Source organism: Cyanistes caeruleus, unplaced genomic scaffold (genome assembly GCF_971803275.1).
Source record: "Cyanistes caeruleus unplaced genomic scaffold, bCyaCae1.hap1.1 HAP1_SCAFFOLD_65, whole genome shotgun sequence".
In the NCBI taxonomy this organism is placed as follows: Eukaryota; Metazoa; Chordata; class Aves; order Passeriformes; family Paridae; genus Cyanistes; species Cyanistes caeruleus.
The window spans coordinates 4,565,282-4,588,937 of record NW_028255884.1 but is presented as its reverse complement, the minus strand read 5'-3'; the positions used below and the strand labels follow the sequence as shown (position 1 = coordinate 4,588,937).

The 23,656-nt window shown below is 53.8% G+C and overlaps 1 protein-coding gene across 1 annotated transcript; it reads right to left on the bottom strand.

The window, feature by feature from the left end:
- Nucleotides 1-894: 894 nt before the first annotated feature.
- Nucleotides 895-23,547, bottom strand: LOC111945242 (serine/threonine-protein kinase pim-1-like). Its single transcript, XM_086872450.1, has 9 exons — nucleotides 23,542-23,547; nucleotides 5,149-5,433; nucleotides 4,988-5,038; nucleotides 4,417-4,783; nucleotides 3,717-3,893; nucleotides 3,313-3,460; nucleotides 2,904-3,123; nucleotides 2,222-2,356; nucleotides 895-1,935 (listed from the first exon to the last, which is right to left on the bottom strand). The coding sequence occupies exons 1-6, from the start codon at nucleotides 23,545-23,547 to the stop codon at nucleotides 3,354-3,356; spliced, it is 993 nt and encodes a 330-aa protein (XP_086728576.1). The 3' UTR covers nucleotides 895-1,935; nucleotides 2,222-2,356; nucleotides 2,904-3,123; nucleotides 3,313-3,353.
- Nucleotides 23,548-23,656: the final 109 nt, after the last annotated feature.

The following is a 23,656-nucleotide window of genomic DNA, read 5'->3' as shown; positions in this document are numbered from 1 at the left end:
TCTTCTACCACCCTTGGGTGTTGGGCGGGCATTTCTGATGCCTTGGTGCAGCCTCTGCAGCACCCAGTTCCCGTGTCCCACGCAGGACTGAGGGCCCAGGAAATAAAACAACCCGAAGCCCACTGCGGGCTGGCGAGTCTGGTCCTTGTTAGCAACTTCAGCTAAGGGAACCTCTGGGCAAAAGGGGTAATCAGAGTGTTCTCTTCAGCCTTTGGCAAGATTTTGGTGCCTTTCCTCCAGGTTGTCCCTCAAAATCAGAGGGGGGTGGAGCCTGCACCAGTCCCCCCAAATCGGTGGGAGACAGAGACTACTCCCAGGCCCCTCAAAACTGGAGGAGGATGAAGACAATCCCCGGGCCCCCCAAAATGAAGGGAGATAAATACCTGGCAACCTAAAATAAGTGATGGATGTAGCCCAGAGCATCCCCCAAGTCAGAGGGGGAAGGGGAGACTGCCAGCCCCCCCAAAGAGGAGGGGAATTGTGCTTGTGCCAGCCCCACAAATTGCAAGGGGACAGAGAACATCCCTGGCCTGGCAGATGGCAAAGAGCAGCCGGAGGATGCCAGGATGGTGACAATACTGGCACCCCCCAAATCAGAGAGGGACAAAGAGCCCGCACAGGCTTCCCAGAAGCAGAAAGGGGGCAGAAAATATCCCCTGTCCCCCTAAGTCGGAGGGGCACAGACACAAAAGGCCCCACAAAAAGAGCATGAGGAACCAAGGGCACTGCTGGCCCCACAAGGGTAAGGAGGATGGAGAAACTCCCCATCTGTCTTTGTTTTGGAAGACAGGTGTCAGCTAGGGAGGGCAGGGGCCTCCCCTGGAATGAAAATGTAGACCCCCCTCCCTCTGAATTATTATAATTCTGAAATCAAGGGGCTTTCAAGCAGAGATCTGAGGATAGGAATAACAGCTCTTTATTAGAATTTATAACCAGGCAAACAAACAACAATAACTACAGCATTAACAAGAAAACAGAACCAGGGGCCCCGTGACAGCTTTCTCGGCTGAGATGGGATGGAGGAGAGGCTTTGTTTCACAAACCCCCTCGGGTGGGCAGTCCCGGTGCTCCTGCAGGGCTCTGAGGAACACTCAGCTGGAACAGCAGGGATGAGCTGAGATCCTGGGCCGGTGGCTGAGGTGGATCAGCAGCTCCGCGGCGGTGCCTGGCACTGCCACACGTCCCGGCAGGACAGGGGGTGCGAGGCCACCAACAAAGAGGGGAGGAGGAGAAGCAGCAGCAGCTCCGTCTGGGTGATGGTGAAATTCCCTTCTCCCCACCACAACAACTCTGCGCCCGAAGTGTCCTTCTCCAAAACTGAAGAAAGCCCACCAAACTGTCGCCACCCTCCTTTTTTTCCTGCCCCCTTCCCTCCTTGGTCCCGGCCAAACTCTTTGTCTTTTTTCAAGCACCCACCAAGTACCCACAGTTAGGTTTTACCCCAAACTAATGGGTAAAAATCCTATGGGCAAGCCAGAAATAAAAAAGAAAGACACCTAACCCCCAACAGTCCCTGAGACTGGGGCTTGGCTTTCCTCGTGGAGAGGTGCATCAAGGAAGGCTGCAGTGTGATGGAGACTGTGATGGGCTGGGAACTCACTGGGGGAAAGGAGGGAGCAGTTGTGAAGTAAAAGGCAGGTGGGGGACAGAACTGTTCAGAGAAGGGCTGAGCTACAGCTTGAGCAAGCTGAAAAATGTCATTTGGGGTCATCCCAGATGGATTTCATTTCAGAAGTTATGGAACAAGTTTAATTTTTGGGAGGTGTCATGTTTTCCCTTGGTGGTGGACACTGTGCAGACTTGAGCTGCATTGCCAAAATGCTCAAGTCTCTGCTGCAGGTCACAGCGTTTCTTCTTTGGCTGATCCCGGCCCGGTGCTGAGCCCAGCAGAGCCCTGGCAGAGCCCAGAGCAGCCTCAGCATCCGCAGAGCCCGGCTGCAAGGAGAGAAAGCAGAAACCGCCCGTCAGCTGAAGGCTCCTGTCCCCTTGTCCCAGCCAGCCGCGGTGCCCAGGCCATGCTGGCCGTGCTCAGAGCTGGGCCCAAAGCTGCCCATCACTGCTGCCTTGGGGAGCAGAGCAGGAGGGCAGGACATGTGCCCAGCCTGCAGCCAGCCACGGCAGATCCAGCCCCTCAGCAGCTGCCCAGAGCGGGATGCTCCTGTGCCCGCTGCCATCTCCCAAAAGCTCTTGTCCCAGCCATGCCAAGGAGATGAGGACCCACCTCACACCATCCGCTGCCACAAGAAAAGCTGGTCCCAAACGATGTCCTCAGTCTTCTCCAAGGGCACGGCCCATCCACGCCACAGCTGGTCCCAAGCACTTCCTGATCCAGACTGGACCCCACCTGGAACGCTTCCTTTAGAAAAACAAACAACAAATTAATGAAAATAGGTTACAGACAAAAAGGGGAAACAAGAAAAATGGTAAAAAATCTTATGTCTGTCAGGAGCTTGAGGAAGGCCCAACCCCTACATTCTGGGGAAAAACCCACCCATGGCTGAGGGAAGCCCATGCTTTCTCCCTTCCCCCCTGCACTGTCCCCCAAAATCACGGTGATCCCAAAGCAAAGCAGGGGAGTGGAGCAGCCCAAGCCCTTCCTTGCCTGCACAGCAAAGCAGCCGTGCTCAGGTTCTGGAGTCCCACCTGTGCTCCTGCCATGGGGGTTTGTTTGTGTCGGGCTGGCTGCCCCAGCCCCAGCCCGGGGCACGGTGGGTGCTGGGGGCTGTTGGCAGGGCCAGGATCCCACTCCCATTTTGTAACCACCCCAGCCCACGTCCCCAGCCCTGCCAAAAACCAGCTGGGCAGCCACTGAGGAATCAGTTGCATCTGCCCCAGCAAAGGGGAAACCTTTGGTTCCCGGCCAATGCACAAATCTGGGAGCATCCCCCTGGGTCTGGACTTACCTGAAAATTCCCTGTGGAGCCTGGCTTTGAAGAAGGTGCCAGAATCAAAGTCCATCATCGCCAGCTCCCGCTGGCCAGGTGGAGGAAGAGGTTGTCATCCTTGCTGCTGTCCTCCATGTCTCCAGCAGCAGCAGCAGCAGCCCCACCTGGTACAGCTTCTCCAGGGGCTCCTTCTTCCCTGGGGTGACACCAGGCTGTCAGGATTCTGCCCAGGGCCCAGCTGTCAGTGAAGCAGGACAAGCAAAACCAGCTCAGATGGTGCCCACCAGTGCTGGGCAGAGCAGCTCAGCTCCAGCACAAGGGCTGTGTGTTCCCATTCGATGACCCCAGTGCAGTGACACAGGCAGGACAAAAAAGTCTGGGTTTCTTTGCTGCTGATTGCCAGGGCATGTGTGGAGCTGTAACTTACCAGGTCCCTGCATCACTGTGCCTGTGGCTCTCTCCCTTCTTCTAGGGCTGATGAATATCCTGCATCCAGGGATCACAGGACAGGTCTTCTAATGAGGGCCTGTCCAAGGAGTTCAGGGATAAACACCACCTGATCAGAATCTGGCAGTCTGGGGAGAGAAACCACAAACCACTGGTCAGTTGGAGAAGGCTCCTGTCTGCTTTGCCCCACTATTCTCGTGCCCAGGCCACACTGGATGTGCTCAGAGCTGGGCCTAAACTTTCCCATCAATTCTTTGTTTTGGAGGAGAGCAGGAGAGCAGGACATGTGCCACCTCCTCAGCAGCGGCCAGAGCGGGATGCTCACGAGCCCGCTGCTGTCTCCCAACACTGGTGTTCCCCCCGTGCCCAGAGATGAGGATCCACCTTGGGAGAGCCGTTGTGGCAGCGGGAGCTGGCCCCATCTGATGTTCCTGCCCCTCCTGAAAGGGTGCTCCCCGCAGACCATCTCGTGCAGCAGGATGCCCAGGGACCAGACGGTCGCTGCCTCGCCATGGTACCAGCCGAAGTCGTTCCATTCCGGGGGGCTGTATGACGGTGTTCCTATGGAATATGGATGGAGCTCATCAGGGGGATGCTGCTGCTCCCAGAGCCTGGCTCCAGCATCCCTGGGCATGTGGGGGCTGCCCCAGTGGCACACGGGGTGACCTGCTGCCCTCTCGCCAGCACCTGGGACTTGGGTACAAACTTGGGGTTGGAAAAGAAGCCACTGCTGCTGGAAGAGGGCAGCAGAAACCCTGGCAAGGCCCGACCATGACACACAAAGGGAAATACCCACTCAGTGCTGGGGAAAAACCATACCCACATCCTCCCTGCTGGCATTGCCCAAAAAATATCTTGAACCAAGGCAAACCAGGTGAGCAGAGCAGTCCAAGCCCATTCTCACCTGCACACCAAACCAGCTGGTGCACAGGTCCTGGCTCCCCCTCTCTGCTGCCTCAACCATGGGGGTTTTGTCAGGCTGGCTGCCCCAGCCCCAGCCCCAGTCCTGGGAGAATCCCCGCTGCCACATCCAGGTTGGGCCAGGAGATGCCAGGACCGGGAGCCTGCCCCTGTGTGGGCTCACCTGCAAACTGAGTGTACGCTGTGTCCTGCAGGTAGGTGCCACAGCCGAAGTCTATTAACTTTGCCTCGCCGGTGTCCAGGTCTACCAAGATGTTCTCAGGTTTTATATCTCGGTGCAGGACCCCGCAGCTGGTGCAGTGCCGCACGGCCGCCAGCACCTGCTGGAACAGCTCCCGCGCCTCTTCCTCGGACAGGAACCTCCGTGCCCGAATGAAACGCCGCAGGTCCTGACACCGCTCCGGGCGCTCCAGCACCATCACGATGGTGTTGGGGAGCTCAAGCCATTCCAGCAGCTGCACCACACCGGGGAAGCCTGCGGACACCTTGTCCAGCAGCACTATCTCCAGGGGTGCGCTGGTGCCGTCGGGCTGCGGGAGGAGCACGGTGCCGTCAGTGGGGCTGAGGCCGTGCCAGGGCTCGGGAAGCCCTCAGCCAGCCCGGGATGCTCTGTGCCCTCCGCTGGCCCCACGCCCGCTCTCCCTCCAGGTGTCCTGGCGGCTCCCACCCTGCCGGGCCCCGGCTCATCCCCGCCCGGCACGGCCCGGCTTCTGCCGCTGGCCCCGCTCACTCACCAGCTCGCCCCAGTGCCGGACGCGGTTCCGTGGCACCTTTTTGATGGCCACCTGCAAGCCAAAGGGAACAGCGGATTCAGCTCACCGCCCACCGTGTCCAGCCCCATCCTCCTCCTCCGCCCCCTCCTCCTCCTCCGCCCGCCGCCGGCCCCTCTGCTCACCGGGAGTCCGTCCGAGAGCCGAGTGGCCGCAAAAACTCTGCCAAAGCCGCCGCGCCCCAGCAGTGACCCCACTCGGTAGCGCTGCTGCAGGGCCTGCTGCGCCTTCCCTGGGGAAGAGACGCGGCCGTCAGTGCTCGGCCCGGGGCCAGGAACGGCCCCCGAGCGCTCCCCGAGCTCCCCGGGCCGGGCACCCGCAGGCGTTCCCTCATTGGAACGCGACAGCGGCGGAGCTCGGGCCGGGGAAGCCGCAGCGGAGGCGGCGGCAGCGGCCGCACCGCCTGTGTCCTCCGCGGGCCCCGGGAGGAGCCGGGGCCGGGGCCGGGGCCGGGGCCGGGGCCGGGGCCGGGGCCGGGGCCGGGGTCGGGGTCGGGGTCGGGGTCGGGCCAGGCGGAGCCAAAGGGCAGCAATGCCGCCCCAGCCCCTGGCACTGATGCCCGCCCAGCACAGCCAGAGCCAGGCGAAGAGGAGACCTCGGCGGGATGGGCGGGGACGGGGCCGGGGCCGGGGCCGGGGCAGCCCCGCCCGGGGCCGGGGGCGGGCTGGGGGCATGGCCCGGGCGGGCACGGGGAGAGGGAAACTGGGAGATGAGGGGACACTGGGAAAGGGAGACCGGGAGAAGATGAGGGACAGTGGGAGAGGGAGAAGAGACACAGAAAATTGATAAAATCGCTTCTTTCGCTGCTGCCGCCGCTGCTGCCGCTGCTGCCGCCGCTGCCGCTGCAACTGAAGCACCGGGGCCGTTTGTCCCCGTGTCCGTTTGTCCGTTGCCCGCTCGGCCCCGCCCCGAGCCCCGCGCTCCCCGGGCAGCCCCTGAGCCTGGCCAAACACGGCAACTTTGCCCTGCTGAGCCAAGAGCCAGAGTCTGGACTCCTGCACAGGGGCACAGCAATGCCCTTGGCTGCTGCTGTGCCTTGTCCCTGCTGAGGCTCAGACACCGTCTGAGCACATTCCCTGAATGCAGAATTTGTACCTGAGCCAAGCACTGCACTTGTGTCTCCAGCATTGCTTTCCAAGGAAAACAGGGCAAGGCAAACTGGCTATAGCTCAGGGTATTTTACAGGGTCTAAAACTTGCCAAGTCTCAGATCTTAGAGGTGAGAGCCATTTGGAATGAATGGGATGGACAAACAGTGCAAGATGGAAAAGGGGAACATAAAAATAAATAGAGAAAAATAGAGAAAAAACATATTGGTTGTTTCTTTTGATTTTATTTTCATTTCTTAAAAAAGCTGTTTCAATTTTCCCAGAATCTTCTCCCCAGCCCCATCTGTTCTTTCCAAAAACCTGTCCTGGAGAACAAGGCGCAGCTCCTGTCACAAGATGTGCCCCCAGCTGCAGCTTCTCTTGGCTCCCCACACTGTGAGTGCAGCACAACTCTTGCAGCAAAGCAGGACAAATGTTTGAAGAACTTGACAACTTGTTCTCTCTTTTCCTTGTGCACAGGGGAGTTGTGCCATTGGTGAGATTTTCATTGTTCCTCTTCTACCCAAAGAAAACATGATGGGCTGCCAGGAATTGTTGGGGAATACAAGCCTGGCTGAATGTGGAGAAAGAATCTCCAGAGCCTGCAGCCAGCAGTGGAGAGCTCATCATTCCAACAGCCCCATGGACATCTGGAAAGTGACCTGGAACATGAAGATGGGCTGACAGAGGGAGTTTGTTTCTGTGTTCAGTTGAGATGATTCTACATCTCTTGCAGTGGGAGAAATCAAGAGCACAATCAGTTGATGATAAGCAGCAGAACATGATAAGCTGGACCTCTCAGTGGATGAGAGAAAGAATGTGAAAAGGAGAAATGCAGGGAATGACTTGGTGAACTTTGTGTGTAAGAGGGGTCATTTTTTCCTAATAATTCCCAATTCATTCCCTTTGCTTTTATCCTTTTAACAAGGCCAATTGCATCTCAGATTCCCAATGAAATGGAGAACCCTGAGCTTGTGGAGCTGCCTGAAAGGTGCCCTGTTCCTTTTTCTTCTGCTGCTCAGAAGAAACAATGAAGCGAGTTGGGAAGTTCTGGTTTTTCTTTCTCCTGGTGGATTTTTTCATTTGATTTGCCACTGCAGAGGCAATTTCTGTGATGGCCTCTGTCAGTTGATTCTATTTCAGCAGCAGCAGCAGCAACAGGGCTGTGTTTGAACACTGCAAATGTGACCTGTGTGGCTTTAATTCCCCTCGACTTAGTGCTCAGGGACTTGGGAGCATTTTGATCTCTAGTGATCATGATGCCTGAAACAAAAATCCTGAGTTCCCTGTGACAAAAGCACAGTGGGTAGCACTGATTGAAAGAGGCAATTGCAGCTGTACTGCTAAAACTCAAGTGGCAAGCAGAAGAGGGGCAAGAGCAGCTGGGATCTACAATTGCCAAGGCCAGGGCACCAAGAGCCTCCTGCTGTCACCTCAGGGTGAGTAAAACAGGGCTGAAAACAGCGCTGGATCCCGATCCTTTCTTCCTCTGAGGGCTGGCTGAGGGCAGCAGAGTCGGGCCCTGAGGAATCAGGGCTGTGTGTGGGGGATTGTTGCTGTAGTCCAGCATTGCCCTGGCAAAAGCCCTGGGAAGCCGAGGCAGGAGCAGGTGGGAAGGGCCGGCGCTGCTGCTGCTCCTGGCCGGGAGCCCCGGCCGGGCCGGGCCTGCGCCCGCTGCGCTGCGGCTGCTGCTGCTGCCAGAGCCGGGCGGGACTCGGGGACAGGGAATGGACACGGGGGGACAGCAAAGGCCTTGGGGGCTGCAGGGATGTTGGTGCTGGGGCCAGCGCCAGCACAGAGCTTCAGCCCGCAATGAACCCCGAGGGAAACGCTGGGGAAAGGCTCCATTCAGCCTTTCTTTACTCGGCGCTGTGAAGGGACCGAAATAAAAGGAGAACGAGCAGGGCCCGACCCCTTCTCCTTTGGGAGGAGCCCCTGGGGCTGTGAGGGGCCGTGAGGGGAAATGAGAGGTTCTATGGGGCCATGAGAGGTCCTGTGGGGCCATGAGGGGCTGTGAGGGGCTGTGAGGGGAAATGAGAGGTTCTATGGGGCCATGAGAGGTCCTGTGGGGCCATGAGGGGCTGTGAGGGGAAATGAGGGGCCATGAAGGGACATGAGGGGCTGTGAGAGGTTCTGTGGGGCCATGAGAGGTTCTGTGGGGCCATGAGGGGCTGTGAGGGGCCAAGAGATGTTCTATGGGGCCATGAGAGGTTCTATGGGGCCATGAGGGGCTGTGAGGGGCCATGAGGAGCCTCAGCCCTGGCAGGAGGGGTCCCACCATGTCCCCAGGGCAGAGCAGCCGTGAGGGGCCACAAGTGCAGATGTGGCAGCAGAGCGGGCTTGGGGCACCTCTGGGAGGGGATGAGACCCTTCCCCAGCTCCAAACCACACTAAACCCACCATTAAAAAGATTTCCTGTCTTTTGAATCCACTGGCAACTTGGAGTTGATTGTAGAGTTTAATCCCAGTGAGAAAAGCAAGGGAAGTTTCTCAGTGAGTGACATCCAGCCATTGTTATTAATGTCTAAGATTTAAAAGTCTTAACAATGAAAAGTAATACTAATAAATAATAATAACAACAAGAACAAGAAATAAAGCCCCGAATCCCAACAATCACCTCAGAAACAAGTTTTTGTTTGTAGTAATAGATTAGTACTAAAGAAATAAATGAAAGAGATGTCATTTGTAATTAGATATGTTTAATTTTTCCCAGTTTCTGGTCCCCTTTCTCCAGGGTCATTTCCTTTACTCACCCACTTTCTAATAGGTAGAAGGGAGTTAAGCACACTGGAAAAGACAACAGCTCCTGTTTCCAAGGGAAGCAGCCACCACTCCAGGGAACCTGAATTGCCCCCAGGCTCGTGTGTGCACTTGAAGGGTGAGCGGGTGTTGGGAACAGAGATCTCAAACTCCTTCTAAGGCTGTGAGAAACCCACAAGTGGCAAAGTATCATTGTGAGTCAACTCCTGCTGAAATTCCATTCCCCCACACCCTCCAAATGGGCAGGCAGGGCTGGGCTCTGGCAGGGTTCAGTTTTGAGTGCCTTGTGCTCCCTGGCATGGAAGTGATCCTATGAACTCTGGTACTGATGGATTGTGGAATGGCTGCTGAAAGAGGAGGGGGAATCTCAGCAGACAGGAAAGTCTCTTCTTCTCCCTTCTCCCTGCAGAACCCCCTCTCCAAAGAGAAATGCCTGTGCTGGGTTTCCATGACACCCCTTCCCTCAGCCCAGTGTCTGAGCCACTGTGTGCTCTGCAGGACCAAAGCCAGAGGAGTCCCAATATCAGTCACCCCACGGTCCCCACACAGCAGGAGAAAGCACTGCTTGCAGTGGGGCTGCTGATCTGTGACCCGTCCTGGTTCCATCCACCCCACTCCTCTCAGCCACAGGCACCAGAAGGATCCCAGGAAAGCCACAGTGCTCTACCAGATGCCAGGAGCACTCCCTGCTGTGGCCTCAGGGATGCTGGGTGACCTCGTGGATGAGGATCTGTGGCTGCTGATGGAATGTGTGGATGGAGGCCCTTGACAGGAGGTTGTTGGAGACACGTGTGGGGCTGAAGGAGAGATGGCAGCTGTCAGTGGGGAGGGCAGGGACCCCGCTTGTGAGTCCATTGCCTTGGACACCCTCAGCCACAAGATGTCCAAGGAGTCACACAAGGCTTTGGCACTCTCAGCCTTCTTTCCCCCAAGTTCCTGCTTTCTGTACATTGACAGTAGAGAACCTTGCTTGTTTCTACAACTAGAATAAAGGTCCAAGATGGAACAAGCCTTGCTGGTTTTAGTCAGAAGCATCAGTGACCAAAAGTTGTATTTCCATTGGTTTGGTCACATCTTTGTTCCTTCTCAGTGTTCAGGCTGGGCTGTGGGGTGTCCTCATTTGCTGCATTTTCTGAGCTCCTCTTGGATCCCTTGAGCAATAGGTTGTGCCCTCTGAGGATCCTCTGTGCTCCTTGGTGACCCAGGAGAACCTTGCAGGCGGTTTTTGGGGGAGCTGCTGCTGTGATGTCACAGGAACGTTGCCGTGTCCTTGTGGTGTTCCCGTTGCTGTGGGGCACAGAGGCCTCAGTGTCAGAGCGGCTCTGGGCACCTGCTCATTGCCTGAGGATCCTCCTGCCCGAGGCATTCTCAGCAGCCAGCCCAGTCCCTGACGGGTGTCCTTCTGTCCTGGCAGGGGGACAGACAGTCTGCAGGTGTGTGCAGCACAGCCAAAATGATCCAGCAAGTGGTTGCTGCAGTTTGCACTCTGGACTCTGGGGCTTCTGATGGGTATTTTTTAACCCACTGGGCCCCTAAGTCGAGGATTTCCCCAGGTGCACCATATGTGCCTTTGGGATTGCTGTGGGCTTTCTGTTCTTCCTTTGGAACTGAGGTGATTTTGAAAGAAAATTGCCATTAAGATGCCATTTATTTGGGAAAGCTCTTGCCAACAACTTCTTAGGGGTTGTTTTTGGCCAGCAGGCTGTGCACAGAATTTGGAATGGAGCCTGGGGGGGTTCTGTTCCCCAGAGAAGAGTCTGTGGCAGTGAACCCTGGCATTCCTCCCTCCGTTTGCTGATCCAGCCAAAAACTGGACACAGCCTTGTATTTTGTGCTGTTCTCTTGCTTGCTGTGTGATCCAAAAGGACTGTGGCTCCAGGAGGGAAGTTGTGAAAGCAAAATGCTCTCTTGGCATTGACTTGTTGTGTGGGATTTTCCAGCAGAGGCAGCTTTTTCTCCTAACAGCATCTGGTTCAGGTGAAGGTCCCCTCACACATGGACACTGCACAGCTCCTTCTTCAGTGAGCAGGAAAGGAACCTTTGGTGTTCAGAGATCCCAGTTGTTCCCTTTCAACACCATCATGAGCCCAGTAAGCTTCAGTATGATCCTTGTCACAAGGCAGCACTCCCAGGATGGTCCCAGTTGCCTCTGGCTAGATCAACCCAGTCAGTCCCAGTATGATGCCATTGGCTCCCAGCATGCTCCCAGTTGCTCCCAGTCACCCCCAGTATGGGGGATGATGTGCATGGTGTGTTCCCAGTCACTCTCAGATACTCCCAGGATGAGTCCAGTCACTCCCAGTATGATCCAAAATTGGATTGCTGGGAGGCCTCATGGAATCCTGGAGACCATTGTGACACTCCAGGGCCCCATGGAACCGTGGTGACACCAGGTTGGCTGGGAGTGTTGATGTGCTGCAGGGTAGGAGGGCTCTGCACAGGGAGCTGGACAGGCTGGATCCAGGGCCCAAACCCAACAAGGTGAGGTTTAACAAGTCCAAGTTCCAGGTCCTGCACTTTGGCCCCAACAACCCCTGCAGTGCTCCAGGCTGGGGACAGAGTGGCTGGACAGCAGCCAGGCAGAAAGGGAGCTGGGGCACTGATGGACAGCAGGCTGGGCATGAGCCAGCAGTGTGCCCAGGTGGCCAAGGAGGCCAATGGCTCCTGGCCTGGATCAGGAGCAGTGTGGCCAGCAGGAGCAGGGCAGGGATTCCTCCCCTCTACTCTGCACTGGTTGGGCAGCACCTCGAGTACTGTGTCCAGTTCTGGGCCCCCAATTTAGGAAGGCCATGAAGGGGCTGGAGCGTGTCCAGAGAAGGGCAACAAGGCTGGTGAGGGGTCTGGAGCACAAGTCCTGTAAGTGATAGTAAAAGGTCTCAAAATGTTAGAAAATTCGGGGACTTAGAAAGGAAGTTAGGTTTGGAAAGGCCTTGGAAAAGCAGGCCCTGGGAAATGTTAGGCCTTGTACTTGCTAAAGATCAGGTCAAACTGCACCTGTGTAATCAGTAGATGTTCATGATACAATTGTTAGATGTGATTGGATATAATTATTGTTTAAAGAACATGAGGAACAATGTTAGGGGGCTGGGGGGTATCACAAGAAATCCATGCTTGGGTAAAAACAATGCATACAATAGAACAATGTAAGTTTAGTAATTAATATGTGAGTTATATAATGATAGAGTATAAAACATGTTCAGTCCAAAACCAAGATGGGTCAGATTTGGTACTGTGTACCCCTGACACCCAGAGCTCTTAATAAAGCACCTGCATATGATCATTTGTGATTATGTGTGTTCCTGAATGCTAATCATTTCATCAGATTTTACTGGAATTTTGTGAGATATTTGTGGAATTTTATGGAATTTTTGTGGAATTTTGCAGGATATTGAGGGTATTTTGTGAGATGTTTCTGGAATTTGGTAGGATTTTGAAAATATTTAGGGTTTTTTTTAATTTTTCAGCAATTTTGTGAAATTTTGCTGGAATTTAATGGGATTTTGAGAAAATTTAAATGATTTTAAGGGATTTTTCTTGAATTTTCTGAGATTATCTTGAAATTTGAGGGATTTTTATTGAATTTAGTGGGATGTTGAGAAAATGTAAACATTTTTCTGGGATTTTTCTGGAATTTTGTGGGATTTTTTTGGAATGTTGTGGAATTCTCTGGACTTTTGTGGGATTTTGAAGAGACTTGAAAAATTTTGAGGGATTTTTCTGGGATTTTGTGGAAATTTGTTGAGATTTTGTGGGATGTTTCTGGAATATTGTGGGATTTTACAGGAATTTTGTGGGATATTGAGATTTTGTGGGATGTTTATGAAAATTTGTGGGATTTTGAGAAAATTTAAATAATTTTGTTAGATTTTTCTAAAACTTTGAGGGGTTTTGAGGCGATATGAAGAATTTTGAGTTATTTTTCAAGACTGTGTGGAAATTTGTGGAGATTTTGTGGGATGTTTTGGGAATTTTGAGGGATTTTTCCTGGAAAATTTGTGGGATATTGAGGAGACTTGAAAAATTTTGAGGGATTTTTCTTAAATATAGGGAATTTGAGGAGATTTTGTGGGATTTTTCTGGAATTTGGTAGGGTTTTGAGAAGATTTAGGGTGTTTTGTGGGATTTTTTCACTATTTCATAATGCTTTTCAAGGATTTTGTGGGATTTTGAGAAAATTTAAAGAATTTTATGGGATGTTTCAGGATTTTTTTGGGATATTGAGGAGACTTGAAGAATTTTGAGGGATTTTTCCTAGATTGTGTAGAAATTTGTAATGATTTTGTGGGATTTTTGTGGAATTTGATAGGGTTTTGAGAAGATTTAGGGAGATTGTTGGGATGTTTGAGGAATTCTGTGGGATGTTTCTGGAATTTTGTGGGATTTTTCTGGAAATTTGTGGGATTTTGAGGAGACTTGAAGAATTTTGAAAGGTTTTTCTAAGATTGTATGGAAATTGGAAAAGATTTTGTGGGATGTTTCTGGAATTTGGTAGGGTTTTGAGAAGATTTAGGGAATTTTGTAGGATGTTTCTGGAATTCTGTGAGATTTTTCTGGAATTTTGTGGGATTTTTGTGGAATTTTGAAGGATTTTGACGAGACATGAAGAATTTTGGGGGTTTTTCGTAGATTGTGTGGAAATTTGTAAAGATTTTGTAGGATGTTTGTGGTATTTGGTAGTGTTTTGAGAAGGTTTAGGGAATTTTGAGGGTTTTTTCACAATTTCGTAATGCTTTTCTGGAATTTTGTGGGATTTTGAGACATGTAAAGAATTTTGTGGGACGTTTCTGGAATTTTGTGCAGTTTTTTTGGAATGTTGTGGAATATTCTGGAATTTGGTGAGATTTTGTGGATACTTGAAGAATTTTCCAAAGATTTCCTCAGATTGTGTTTGAATTTGTAAAGATTTTGTGGGAAGTTTCTGGAATTTGGTAGGGTTTTGAGAAGATTTTTCTGGAATTTTGTGGGTTGTTTGTGGAATTTGGTAGGGTTTTGAGAAGATTTAGAGAGTTTGTTAGGATGATTGTGGTATTTTGTGGTATTTTTCTGGAATTCTGTGGGAATTTTGTGGAATTTTGAGGGATTTTGAGACTACTTGAAAAATTTTGAGGGATTTTTCTTAGATTGTGTGGAAATTGGAGGAGATTTTGTGGGATGTTTTTGGAATTTGGTAGGGTTTCTACATGATTTACCGAATTATGTATGCGTTTTCTGGAATTTTTTGGCATTTTGAGAAAATATAAATAATTTTGTGGGATTTTTCTGGAATTTTGTAAGATTTTTTGGAATGTTTTGGAATTTTCTGGAATTTTGTGGGATTTTGAGAAGTCTTCAAGAATTTTGAAAGATTTTTCTTAGATTGTGCGGAAATTTGTGGAGTTTTTGTGGGACGTTTCTGGAATTTGGTAGGGTTTTAAGAAGATTTAGGGAATTTTTTGGGATGTTTCTGGAATTGTGTGTGATTTTTGTGGAATTATGTGGATATTGAGAAGACTTGAAGAATTTAGAGGGATTTTTCTCAGATTTTGTAGAAATTTGTGGAGATTTTGTGGGATGTTTCTGAATTTCGTAGGGTTTTGAGAAGTCTCAATAAATTCTGTGGGTTTTTTTTAATTTTGAGGGATTTTGAGGACATACGAACAATTTTGTGGGATTTTGGAGGTGCGCCTACAACTCCCGTGATGCTCCGCGGCCCCACTAAGCCGTATTAAACCGGCGCCTACAGCTCCCATCATCCCTCGCGGCCCACAGATTCCCTGTTATAGCCCCCCGAGTGCCCGCTCGGACCCCAAAGGGTCCCCAGATTTCCCCCCTTGACCCTCAAGTGTCCCCCTGACCCCGAATTGTCCCACAGAATCTCTAAATGCCCCTCCAAGTGCGCACTCGATTCCCCTAAGTGTCCTCCAGACCCCCAAGTTCTCTCTAAATTCCCTCCCCAGACACAAAGCTGCCCCAAATGTTCCCCAGAAAAGTCTCCATGGACCCCAAAGTGGCCCCTTTTACCCTGTCTGAGAATAATTTCAAAATTATGATTAATGGGCTAAAAATAGGAGTAATTGGCATAAAGAGGGAGAAATAGAGGTCAGTTAATTAATGAAGGGAATTGTGGTACTTAGAGCCAGAGAACAATAATGTTTTTTGTTCCTGAAAAGGTATCAATTCTTTTATATAAATGCAAAAACAAGGTTATAAGAATACAGAATAATATTATTATAAAAAGTAAAATTTTATTTTTATAAATTAATTAGATTTTAATGATAAACAAAAATTGATAAATGTTCTCAATGCTTTGGGATGTCAGTCCCAGGTGGGCGATGTCAGACATGCTGAGGCTCGGGGTGAGGAGCAGGTTGTCCAAACAGGGGCAGCCCACAGGGGGCTCATTCTTCTCTGTGACCAGACCTCCTCAGGAGACATTCAGCATCAGGATTGTAAAGAGCAAATCGTGACCTCCTGATCAGTACACAAAGATGTTTTACAGTTTGAACAGTAGAATGTTGTCACCGTAAGGGGCCTTCTTTGTTAATATAGCTCATGTTGTGTCACGTTTGGTAAATACCAATGTTGTTGTACCAGCCTTGTTAATGCCAGCTGGCCTTGTCTATTGCCTCTGCTGCTCCCGGCACCCCCCATGGCACCGATGACAGCACCCAGTGTGTAGATGAGCCCAACTCCCATGGGGGGTAGCACCCAGTGGGATTAACATCCAAAGACCCCTAGAATCAGCGAGCCAGGGCACAAACAGGACTCCAACCTACACTGAGGAGCAAGGGAGAACATTGAGCAGCTGACTGATGTTCCAGACCTTGTCACCATAACTAAATAACATTTGCCCTCCACCACTACTCAAGATTTACAGTAAACCAGAGTCCTTCTAGAGACTCTCCTGAAGGCAGAATCCCCAGCTCTGCCCTGTGGCAAAGCTGAACATCTCCTCCTCTGGGTCATCCATTTGGAACAGCAGTGGTCGAGCTCCCCCACCTAGAGCTGCCCTCAATAAATGCATTAAAAAGGAGCTGCTCTCCTTGCCTGTTCTTTTCAGAAGGACTGACCCCGTGGCAGAGAGACCCACGCTGCAGCACTGTGAGGGGCTGTTCCCCATGGGATGGACTCAGCTTGGAGAAGTTCCTGGAGAAGTCTCCGGTGGGAGAGAGCCCAGGGTGCAGCAGGGGAACGACTCCTGTCCCTGAGCAGCGGGAAAAGCCCCGGGGGATGGAGTGACCATGGCCCCATTCCCTGTGTCCCTGCACTGCCGGGGGAGGAGGCACAGCTGGGAGGAGGGAGGGGTGGGGGAAGCTGGTTTTAAGGGTCTTCCTTTACTTCTCATGATCCTGCTCGGAGTTTTTGGAGTTTTCTGCCAGAAATCTCTCTCCTTCCCCACTCATCCACAGGGATTTGGGGCAGTTTTCCCTTTTTGGGGGAAATCCGAGCGATGCACTGATGCTCCTAATTAGCGCTGGGAGAAGTGAGGCTCCAGGGCTTCCCGCTGAGCCGGAGCCACCGAACACCCAGGGCAGGGACAGGCGAGCCGGGAGCTGCGGAGAACTTTGTTTGTGTTGGGAGCTCAATGGCGGCTCGGGCCGGGCCCGTTCCAGGCCTGTTCCTCATCTCCGCCCTTCCCCTCACACAGCCCGGGGGGCCCTGAGAGCGCGGGGCGGGGCTGTGCCGTGTGCAGAGCCCGCCGCTGGCTGTGATTGGCTGCTGCTGCCGTCACTCGTGGCTCTGGCGCGCTCTGATTGGGCAGAGCGGGGACAAGCCCGGCCCCGCTGGCGCCCCCAGGGCGGCCGTGGGGCAGGAGAGCCGCCATTGCCGGAGCGTCTGTGCGGGCCCGGCAGCGACGGCAGCGGCCGGAGCCCGGTGAGGCGGCGGCGGAGCTCGGAGGCGGCCCCAGCCATCGCAGGTGGGAGCCGCGCTCGGTTCTGCGGGGGCTCGGGGCTCGCTGCGGGCCCGGGAGGGGGCGGCAGGGGGCTGTGGCGGGTGGCTTGTGCCGTGGCCGGCCCGTGTTGGCCCTGGCGTGAGGGCGCTGCGGGAGCGGCTGCCCGCGGTCTCCTTCCCGCTGGGGCCTCGGCAGGAGCCGGTGCCGGAGCAGCGCTGGCTCGTCCCGCTTCGTGTCGGTAGCCCGGAGGTGGCTGCGCTGTGCCCGGGGCTGGGCGGGCAAATTCCCGGCGCCAGAGGTTTGTGTGGCCAAAGGAGCCCGAGGAGCGGTGTGAGAGTGACTTTATTGCTGCCCAAAGGGAGAGGCCGTGGGGCATTTGCCGTGCGCTCTCTCCAGCTGCTGGAGGACGCGGCCTCGTTTTTGTCCTGATTTTCCCGGCCGCGTGTCCCTGTCCCTTTCCCCACTGGCCGAGGTGCTTGGAAGGTTCAGACTTCCCCATCTGCCTCCTGCATGTCCCGGTTAATATGTACCCCCCACTTTTGTAGAACATCCGATATTCATAGCTCTGTTAAGTCTTTGTTCTTCTGGAAGTTCAGGAATTTAGCGGGACTTTGTCAGAGCAGCGGTCCTTGTCAATTAGTAACATTTTCTGAAACTGATGCTTTCTCCCATTGCTTCCTTATGTGCAAGTCCCTGGCCCAATCTGCAAGCAGATTCACTCATTGGCTCTGTTTTTTCTTCCTGGGTGTTCTTTGATTTTGGGATTGCTCTCAGTGCCCTCATTCTCTGTCCTTTTGTAGCCGTTTGTGGCTCAGGAGGCCTGGCTGCCCCCTGCATCCCCTTGCTCAGCTGCTGAATGAGCTGCACTCAGCAAGGTGTGTGCATGGTGAAAAGATGAGAGTTGCTGTAGAACATAAGAGGAGAAACTGCATTCCTTTAACCCATGGTCTGCCAGGGAACCACAGAAATGTTGCCCATGCCCATCCTTTCCACATTTGGACCAGTACATGAGCTCTTTTCTTCTATCCTTTGTTATCTGTTTCTCCACTTTTCCTTTGTAATCTATTTGCCAACAGCAGTTTGAGTCATTTAACTTTGCACAAACTCTGCCTCCTTTTCCTGCTAAAAGATAATGTAACTCCATCCCATGGTGAAATGTTGTGTTCCTCATCTGAGTGGATTGGTTGGGAAGAAAGTCAGGAACTGGAGCTGTCTGGTTGGGTATTATTTTGAGGACATCATGTAATCTAATTATACCATGGAAATGATAAATTAGTTCTCTGGCTCCAGATATGAATTTGTTAGGGTTCCCAGGGGCTGGCCCATGGTGTTGCAGGATTTGTTCTGGTGGCTGTCCGTCTTTTCCCCATTTTTGGGTATTCCCTCCAGCCAGGGTTGCATCAATTTTGGGCTTTTCTCTGATTAAATCAGCACATACTTGGATTCCCAACTGATTTCCCTTAACTTGGGGTAGCAAAAAAACCCCAGTGCTCTAATTCACCCTGGATAACATAGAAATTGAGAGCACAAGTTGGGGTGGGGAGTGGGATGATTCCTCCCCCATTTTTTATAGTGAAGTTTTCACAACAATCTCCATTTGCAGTTTTCCTTTTCAGCTTAACCAATTTCTGCTGCAGAGTCAGATATCCTCACCATGGGCTCTGCCTTTAGCTGTGCAAATTCCATCTGTGACCCCAGGCAGAGCTTGGGGTGAGGGACAGAGGAATTCAGCCCAATTCCTCCCCCAGGCAGGAACACCCTGGTACATTGTCCAGGCTTTGGCCCAGAGGTGTTAATTTGCATTTCTAAAGCTCCTCTGCTGGCTGCCTGGAATGAAGCTTCTCTTCCAGGGCAGCCATGGGATGACTCACATGGAGGGCTCCCTCCCCCATCTGCTGTTTCTTTGTTGCTTTTTTTTTAACAATTTTCTACTAACTCTTTACATTTTAAAGGGCCACCTTTCAAACTCTTCTACTTTTCAAAATGCAGCTTAAAGGTGAACATGGAAAAACCCATACCATAATGTTGCCATCCCTAAGAGCCACACACAAACATAAAAAGAAAAATTAGAAAGAAATCAAGTATTTTCTTTTTCTTCTCTTCTGACTAAAAACTGATTCTCACACCCCTGGCCCAAGCAGAACAGCCAATATAAAAGTAGAATTATTACAAAAAATTCTTCTAATGGTGTAATCCTTTCACTGAAACTGTGAAAAGCAAAAACTCTCCAATAATGTCATTAGAGAAATAAAGCATGACTTGATTCTGAACAGAATCATTTCAACCACACATAGTCTGCATGTGCAGAGAAAATCATTCCATGACATGTGAGTTTTCCTAGATGTTTCCTAAACTTTATACAGTCTGAACCCATAGAAATCCATTGGTTTAATGTTCATTGTTTCCAAGTTGTGGAGTTCTTAGTGTTTGGTTTCCTGTTGCATCCGGATTTCTGTGTCTCTGATGTGAATTAGGTCTGCACTCCTGGATTTCCTGCTCAGCCTTTTCCAGACCAGGTGTCTCCAGCTGTGCCAGGGCAGTGTCTGGGGTAGATGTTGGTTGATGTTTGCTGTGGGGCCTTGATGTTTTGTTGATTGTCGTTGTCTTTGTGGGAATCTTTTGGGCTCTTCCCAGTCTGTTGAGATGTTAAGCTCATCTCTGCTGAGTGGTGGAACATCCCTTAAAAAAACCCTTTAAAATTCCTTTCCCCAAGGCAAATGCAAACCAAGCTTGACTGGAGAAATCAAATAAAAAAGAATTTTACACTTGGTATATTTTCCAATACTCTAATCCCAGCCAGCCCAGAGTGTGAGTGTAATTGAGAGCCAGAGTGGAATTCTCACGGTGCCTTCCCCAGCAGCTGTGGCGAGGGCAGGCACAGAAAGCCCTGAAGCTCCAGCAGTGCCAGCCAGGATTGTCCCGCAGGGGCTGGAGATGCCAAAGGAGGGTGCCCAGGCCGAGGATTTCAGCAGAGGATCTGTGGGCAGGCCCAGGGGCTTCCCCCGCTGGGGAGCCCTGGCTGCTGCTGCCTTGCCTTCAGTGCAGGCTCAGGGGCGGCTCCCATCCTCCTGCTGCAGCCGGGAAATCCAAATCTGCGGGGCTGCAGAGCCCTTGAGCCGAGGCTGAGGGGTCCCCCCGTGTTCAGCTGTGCTGGGGCTGTTTCTGTGCTCAGGGACACTTGGAATGGGCCGTGCCACTTGGCCACCAGAGCTGCTTCTTTCCACTGCTTCGGCAGGACCCGATGTCCTGCTTGGGTGTGTCGCAGTAGAGATGGACAATGACACCTGTTTCTTCTCCCACCATAGCCAAAGCTTTATTGCACACAGCTTATATTTACATGGTTATCAGAAGGCTCCTTGCTTAATTCCAGTTGGTTGGGAACTCAGTTCACTGGTTGGTAATGGCGAGTGTACACATCACTCTCAAGATGTTTTTGCATGGGAAATTATCTCGCTAGCTGCTAGCTATACTTAACCCAAGTAACAAATCCTAAACCATGACTTTACAAGTCCTTTCTTTTGTAAGGTTTTACCTTTATGTGACAGGGTGTTGTGGACAGCAAACTCCAAAGGTGGGTGTGCCTCAAATCTCTCCCAGCCCGGGTCTGGATCTCTCTCAATTCAATGCAGGCATGGGTTTCTCCCCAGCCCCCTCTCCAGGCTGTTCAAACAGGAGGCTGGGTTAAACCCTTCCCCTGTCCTCAATTCTAAATCCTCCTGTGCCACTGAACAAGTTTCATACTGCAGTCACCGAGCTCTGCTCATCCATTTAGGGGCTCTGTTGGGGTGCGTGGGAGAAGGTGAGGAGGGGTCCCCGGGGGTCGTGTCCCCCCCTGGGAGCGCCTGTGACTCCCCCATGTCCCCCCCATGCCGGGCTCACCCCCTTTTGTCTCTCCCAGAGCTCCTGACCCAGCTCCTGCTGTGCCCTGGGAGGGGCTTTGGGGACCCCCCTGGGACCCCCTTGGATCCCCATTCCTGGGCCCTGGGACCCCCCCTTATCTCCTTCCCCAGCTCCGGGACCCCCTGCAGCCCCTTCTCCTGCACCAACAGCGCCCTGCACCCCCTTTCCCGGGGATCCTCCTGTGCTCCGCCGGGGCTGGGGAGCCGCAGCCGCAGGAAAAATGGGATTCGCGGATCCCGGGGCTTCCCCCGCTTTGGGCCGAAGCCGGCGGGTTCCAGGCAGAGTTTGGGCGCAGGGCCCGGGAGTTCAGCCCAGTTTGTCCCGGGGGTCCCGCAGTGCGCGGCCGAGGAGGGTCCCGGGGGATCCCGGGAGGGGATCCAGGGGAATTCCCTGGAATTGCCGCGTCCCGTCCCCCCGCGCTCCCTCGGGCACTTTCGCTTCCGCCTTGGCCGCCCTGCGCCGCCGGGATCTGCCCGGCGACCGGTGACGTCACTGCAGCCTCGGGCTGCCACTGGCGGGCAGCAAAGAGCGGCGCCAATGGCGGGGCCGGAGGCGGCTCTGGGGGCGGGGCTGGGGCTGTGGGCGGGGCCGCAGCGGAGCAGCGCGATGGCTCCAGCGCTGGGGCCGGGGGCGCTCCCGGGGGGCGGCGAGAGGTGAGGGGGACCCCGGCACCGGGACTCTTTGATCGCCCATTCCGGAGCGCCGAGGGGCCCCTAAACCCCCATTCCTGGGCGCCGCCATCCCACCGAACCCCCATTCCCGGCCGTGGGTTCCACCCTGCACCCCCTTATCCGGCACCAGGAACGCCTGCACCCCTTTCCCGGCCATCCCGCCTCCCGCAGCCCCCAGAGCCCCCTTCTCCTTGACCCATTTACCCCCCGGACCCCTATTCCTGCCTCTCCCAGCAGCCAGCCCCTCCTTTCCTCAGCACTCAGGACACCCGGGACCCCTATTCCCAGCCATCCCGGCTTTCCCTGCCCTGTCCTGGCAATGGGGACAGCGGGGACCCTTGGAGCTCCCTTTCCTGGGTACAGGAACGCCCTGAACTCCAGCCATGCCACATCTAGCCAGCCCTAGCCTCCCTTCTGGTCACTCCTGGCATCCCCAAATGCCCTTCCCGGCTCTCCCCGTTCCCCCTTTCCTTCAGCCGTGACCCCCCCGATCCCAAATCTCCAAATGTCCCCCCAGTTCTCCTCTCCCTGCGTTCCCTGCACGCGGCGCTGTCGGAGCCCGGCCCGGGCTTCCCGCAGTCCATGTCCATGGGGTCCCTGGCTGGGATCCCCTTCCAGCGCCGGCGCAGCGAGCGGGGCCGGGCGGAGCCGAGCCGGGATCTTGGGATAGCCAGGGCTGGGATCTTGGGATAGCCAGGGCTGGGATCTTGGGATAGCCAGGGCTGGGATATTGGGATAGCCAGAGCTGGGATATTGGGATAGCCAGGGCTGGGATATTGGGATAGCCAGGGCTGGGATATTGGGATAGCCAGGGCTGAGATATTGGGATAGCCAGGGCTGGGATATTGGGATAGCCAGGGCTGGGATATTGGGATAGCCAGGGCTGGGATATTGGGATAGCCAGGGCCGGCACAAGGAGCGGCACCGGCACGGGGCCAGCAGGGAGCTGCAGATGCTGCAGCAGCGGCACAGCCAGAGCGGGGCTGAGCGGGGGGAGCCGGGGCTGGGGGATCTGTGGGGCTGCGATGGCAACTGTGGCACCGCCATGGGGATCCCTGAGATCCAGGCTGAGGGATTAACAAATTCCCTGGCTCACAGCTGCAGGGAATGTCTCCGGAAATATGTCAGATATGGGCGGGAGGCGCTGGAGTGTGAAGGTGGGGAGGGCAGAATTCCCATGGGAATATGGGAATGGGAATGTGGGATCGGGGAGGACAAAATTTGGGAACCTGGGAATTCCCATGGAAATTCCATGGATGGATCTCAGCTATCCCATTCCCATGGGATCTCCACGGATGGTTCCCACTGCTGTCCCATTCCCATGGGAATTCCCCAGATGGATGTCACGGCCATGCCATTCCCATGGAATTCCATGGGCAGATCTTCCCATCCCACTGCCATGGGAGCTCCAATCCAGTTCACCCCCAACTCCATCCTGGCGATCTCCCTGTTCCTTGCCATCCCCACCCCCCCAACAAAACTCCTGGGGGTCCCCCCATGACCCATCCAGCCCCCCCAACTCTTCCTGGGTCCCCCCTCATCCCCCCACACCGGGAATTCCTGGGAGTCCCCCTGTGTCCCCTCCCCCAGGACTTTGGGGGTCCCACCCGACCTGTCCGTGCACCCCCAGATTTCTTCCACAGCCCCCCTGTGATGGTGGAGGGTGGGGGCCGAGTGCTGGTGCCCCCCTGCCTGCAGCAGATCCAGTGGTGAGGGCAGTTCAGGGGGTCCCTCAGCATTTGGGGTCCCTGGGATTTGGGGTGACCCCCCGGGCCCCCCAGGATCTCCCTGAACACGCTGATGCTGCCCATGCACAGTGAGAAGGTTCAAACCCGGCACAGGGTCCCCAGCACTGCCACCCGCATTGCCCAGGTACCCCCAAACCTGCCGAGAACCCCCAAACCCCCCAGGACACCCCAACCTCCCCTGATCCCAAACACAGCCCTGGATGCTCCAAAAACTCCCCAAAACCGCAAAACCCCATACAGACATTGAGAAGGTTCATACCTGGCATGGGGTCCCCATCTCCATCACCAGCAGGTTCCCCAAAACAGCCTTGGGACCCCCAATTCCACCCCTGGGATCGCCCAAATTCCCCCATCGGGACCCCTGTAAACCCCCTTGGGAACCCCCCAAAAACCACCGTGGCCCCAAAAACACACAGAACTTCTGAAAATCCCCAGGAACCCCTCACAAAGGTTTATACCCAGCACGGGGACCCCATCACCTTCATCGGCATCACCCAGGTACCCCCAACCCCTCCCGGGACCCCCAACCCCTCCCGGGACCCCCAACCCCTCCCGGGCTCCACTGCCGGAACCAACGGGAGCGGTGTTGCCCTT

What these genes read in the sequence shown, in the direction of transcription:
- LOC111945242 (XM_086872450.1), bottom strand. An exon ending in GGCTCTCGGACGGACTCCCG is followed by an intron (nt 5,039 to 5,148) that starts GTGAGCAGAGGG and finishes TTTGGCTTGCAG; the next exon opens with GTGGCCATCAAAAAGGTGCC. An exon ending in AGCGTACACTCAGTTTGCAG is followed by an intron (nt 3,894 to 4,416) that starts GTGAGCCCACAC and finishes CATATTCCATAG; the next exon opens with GAACACCGTCATACAGCCCC.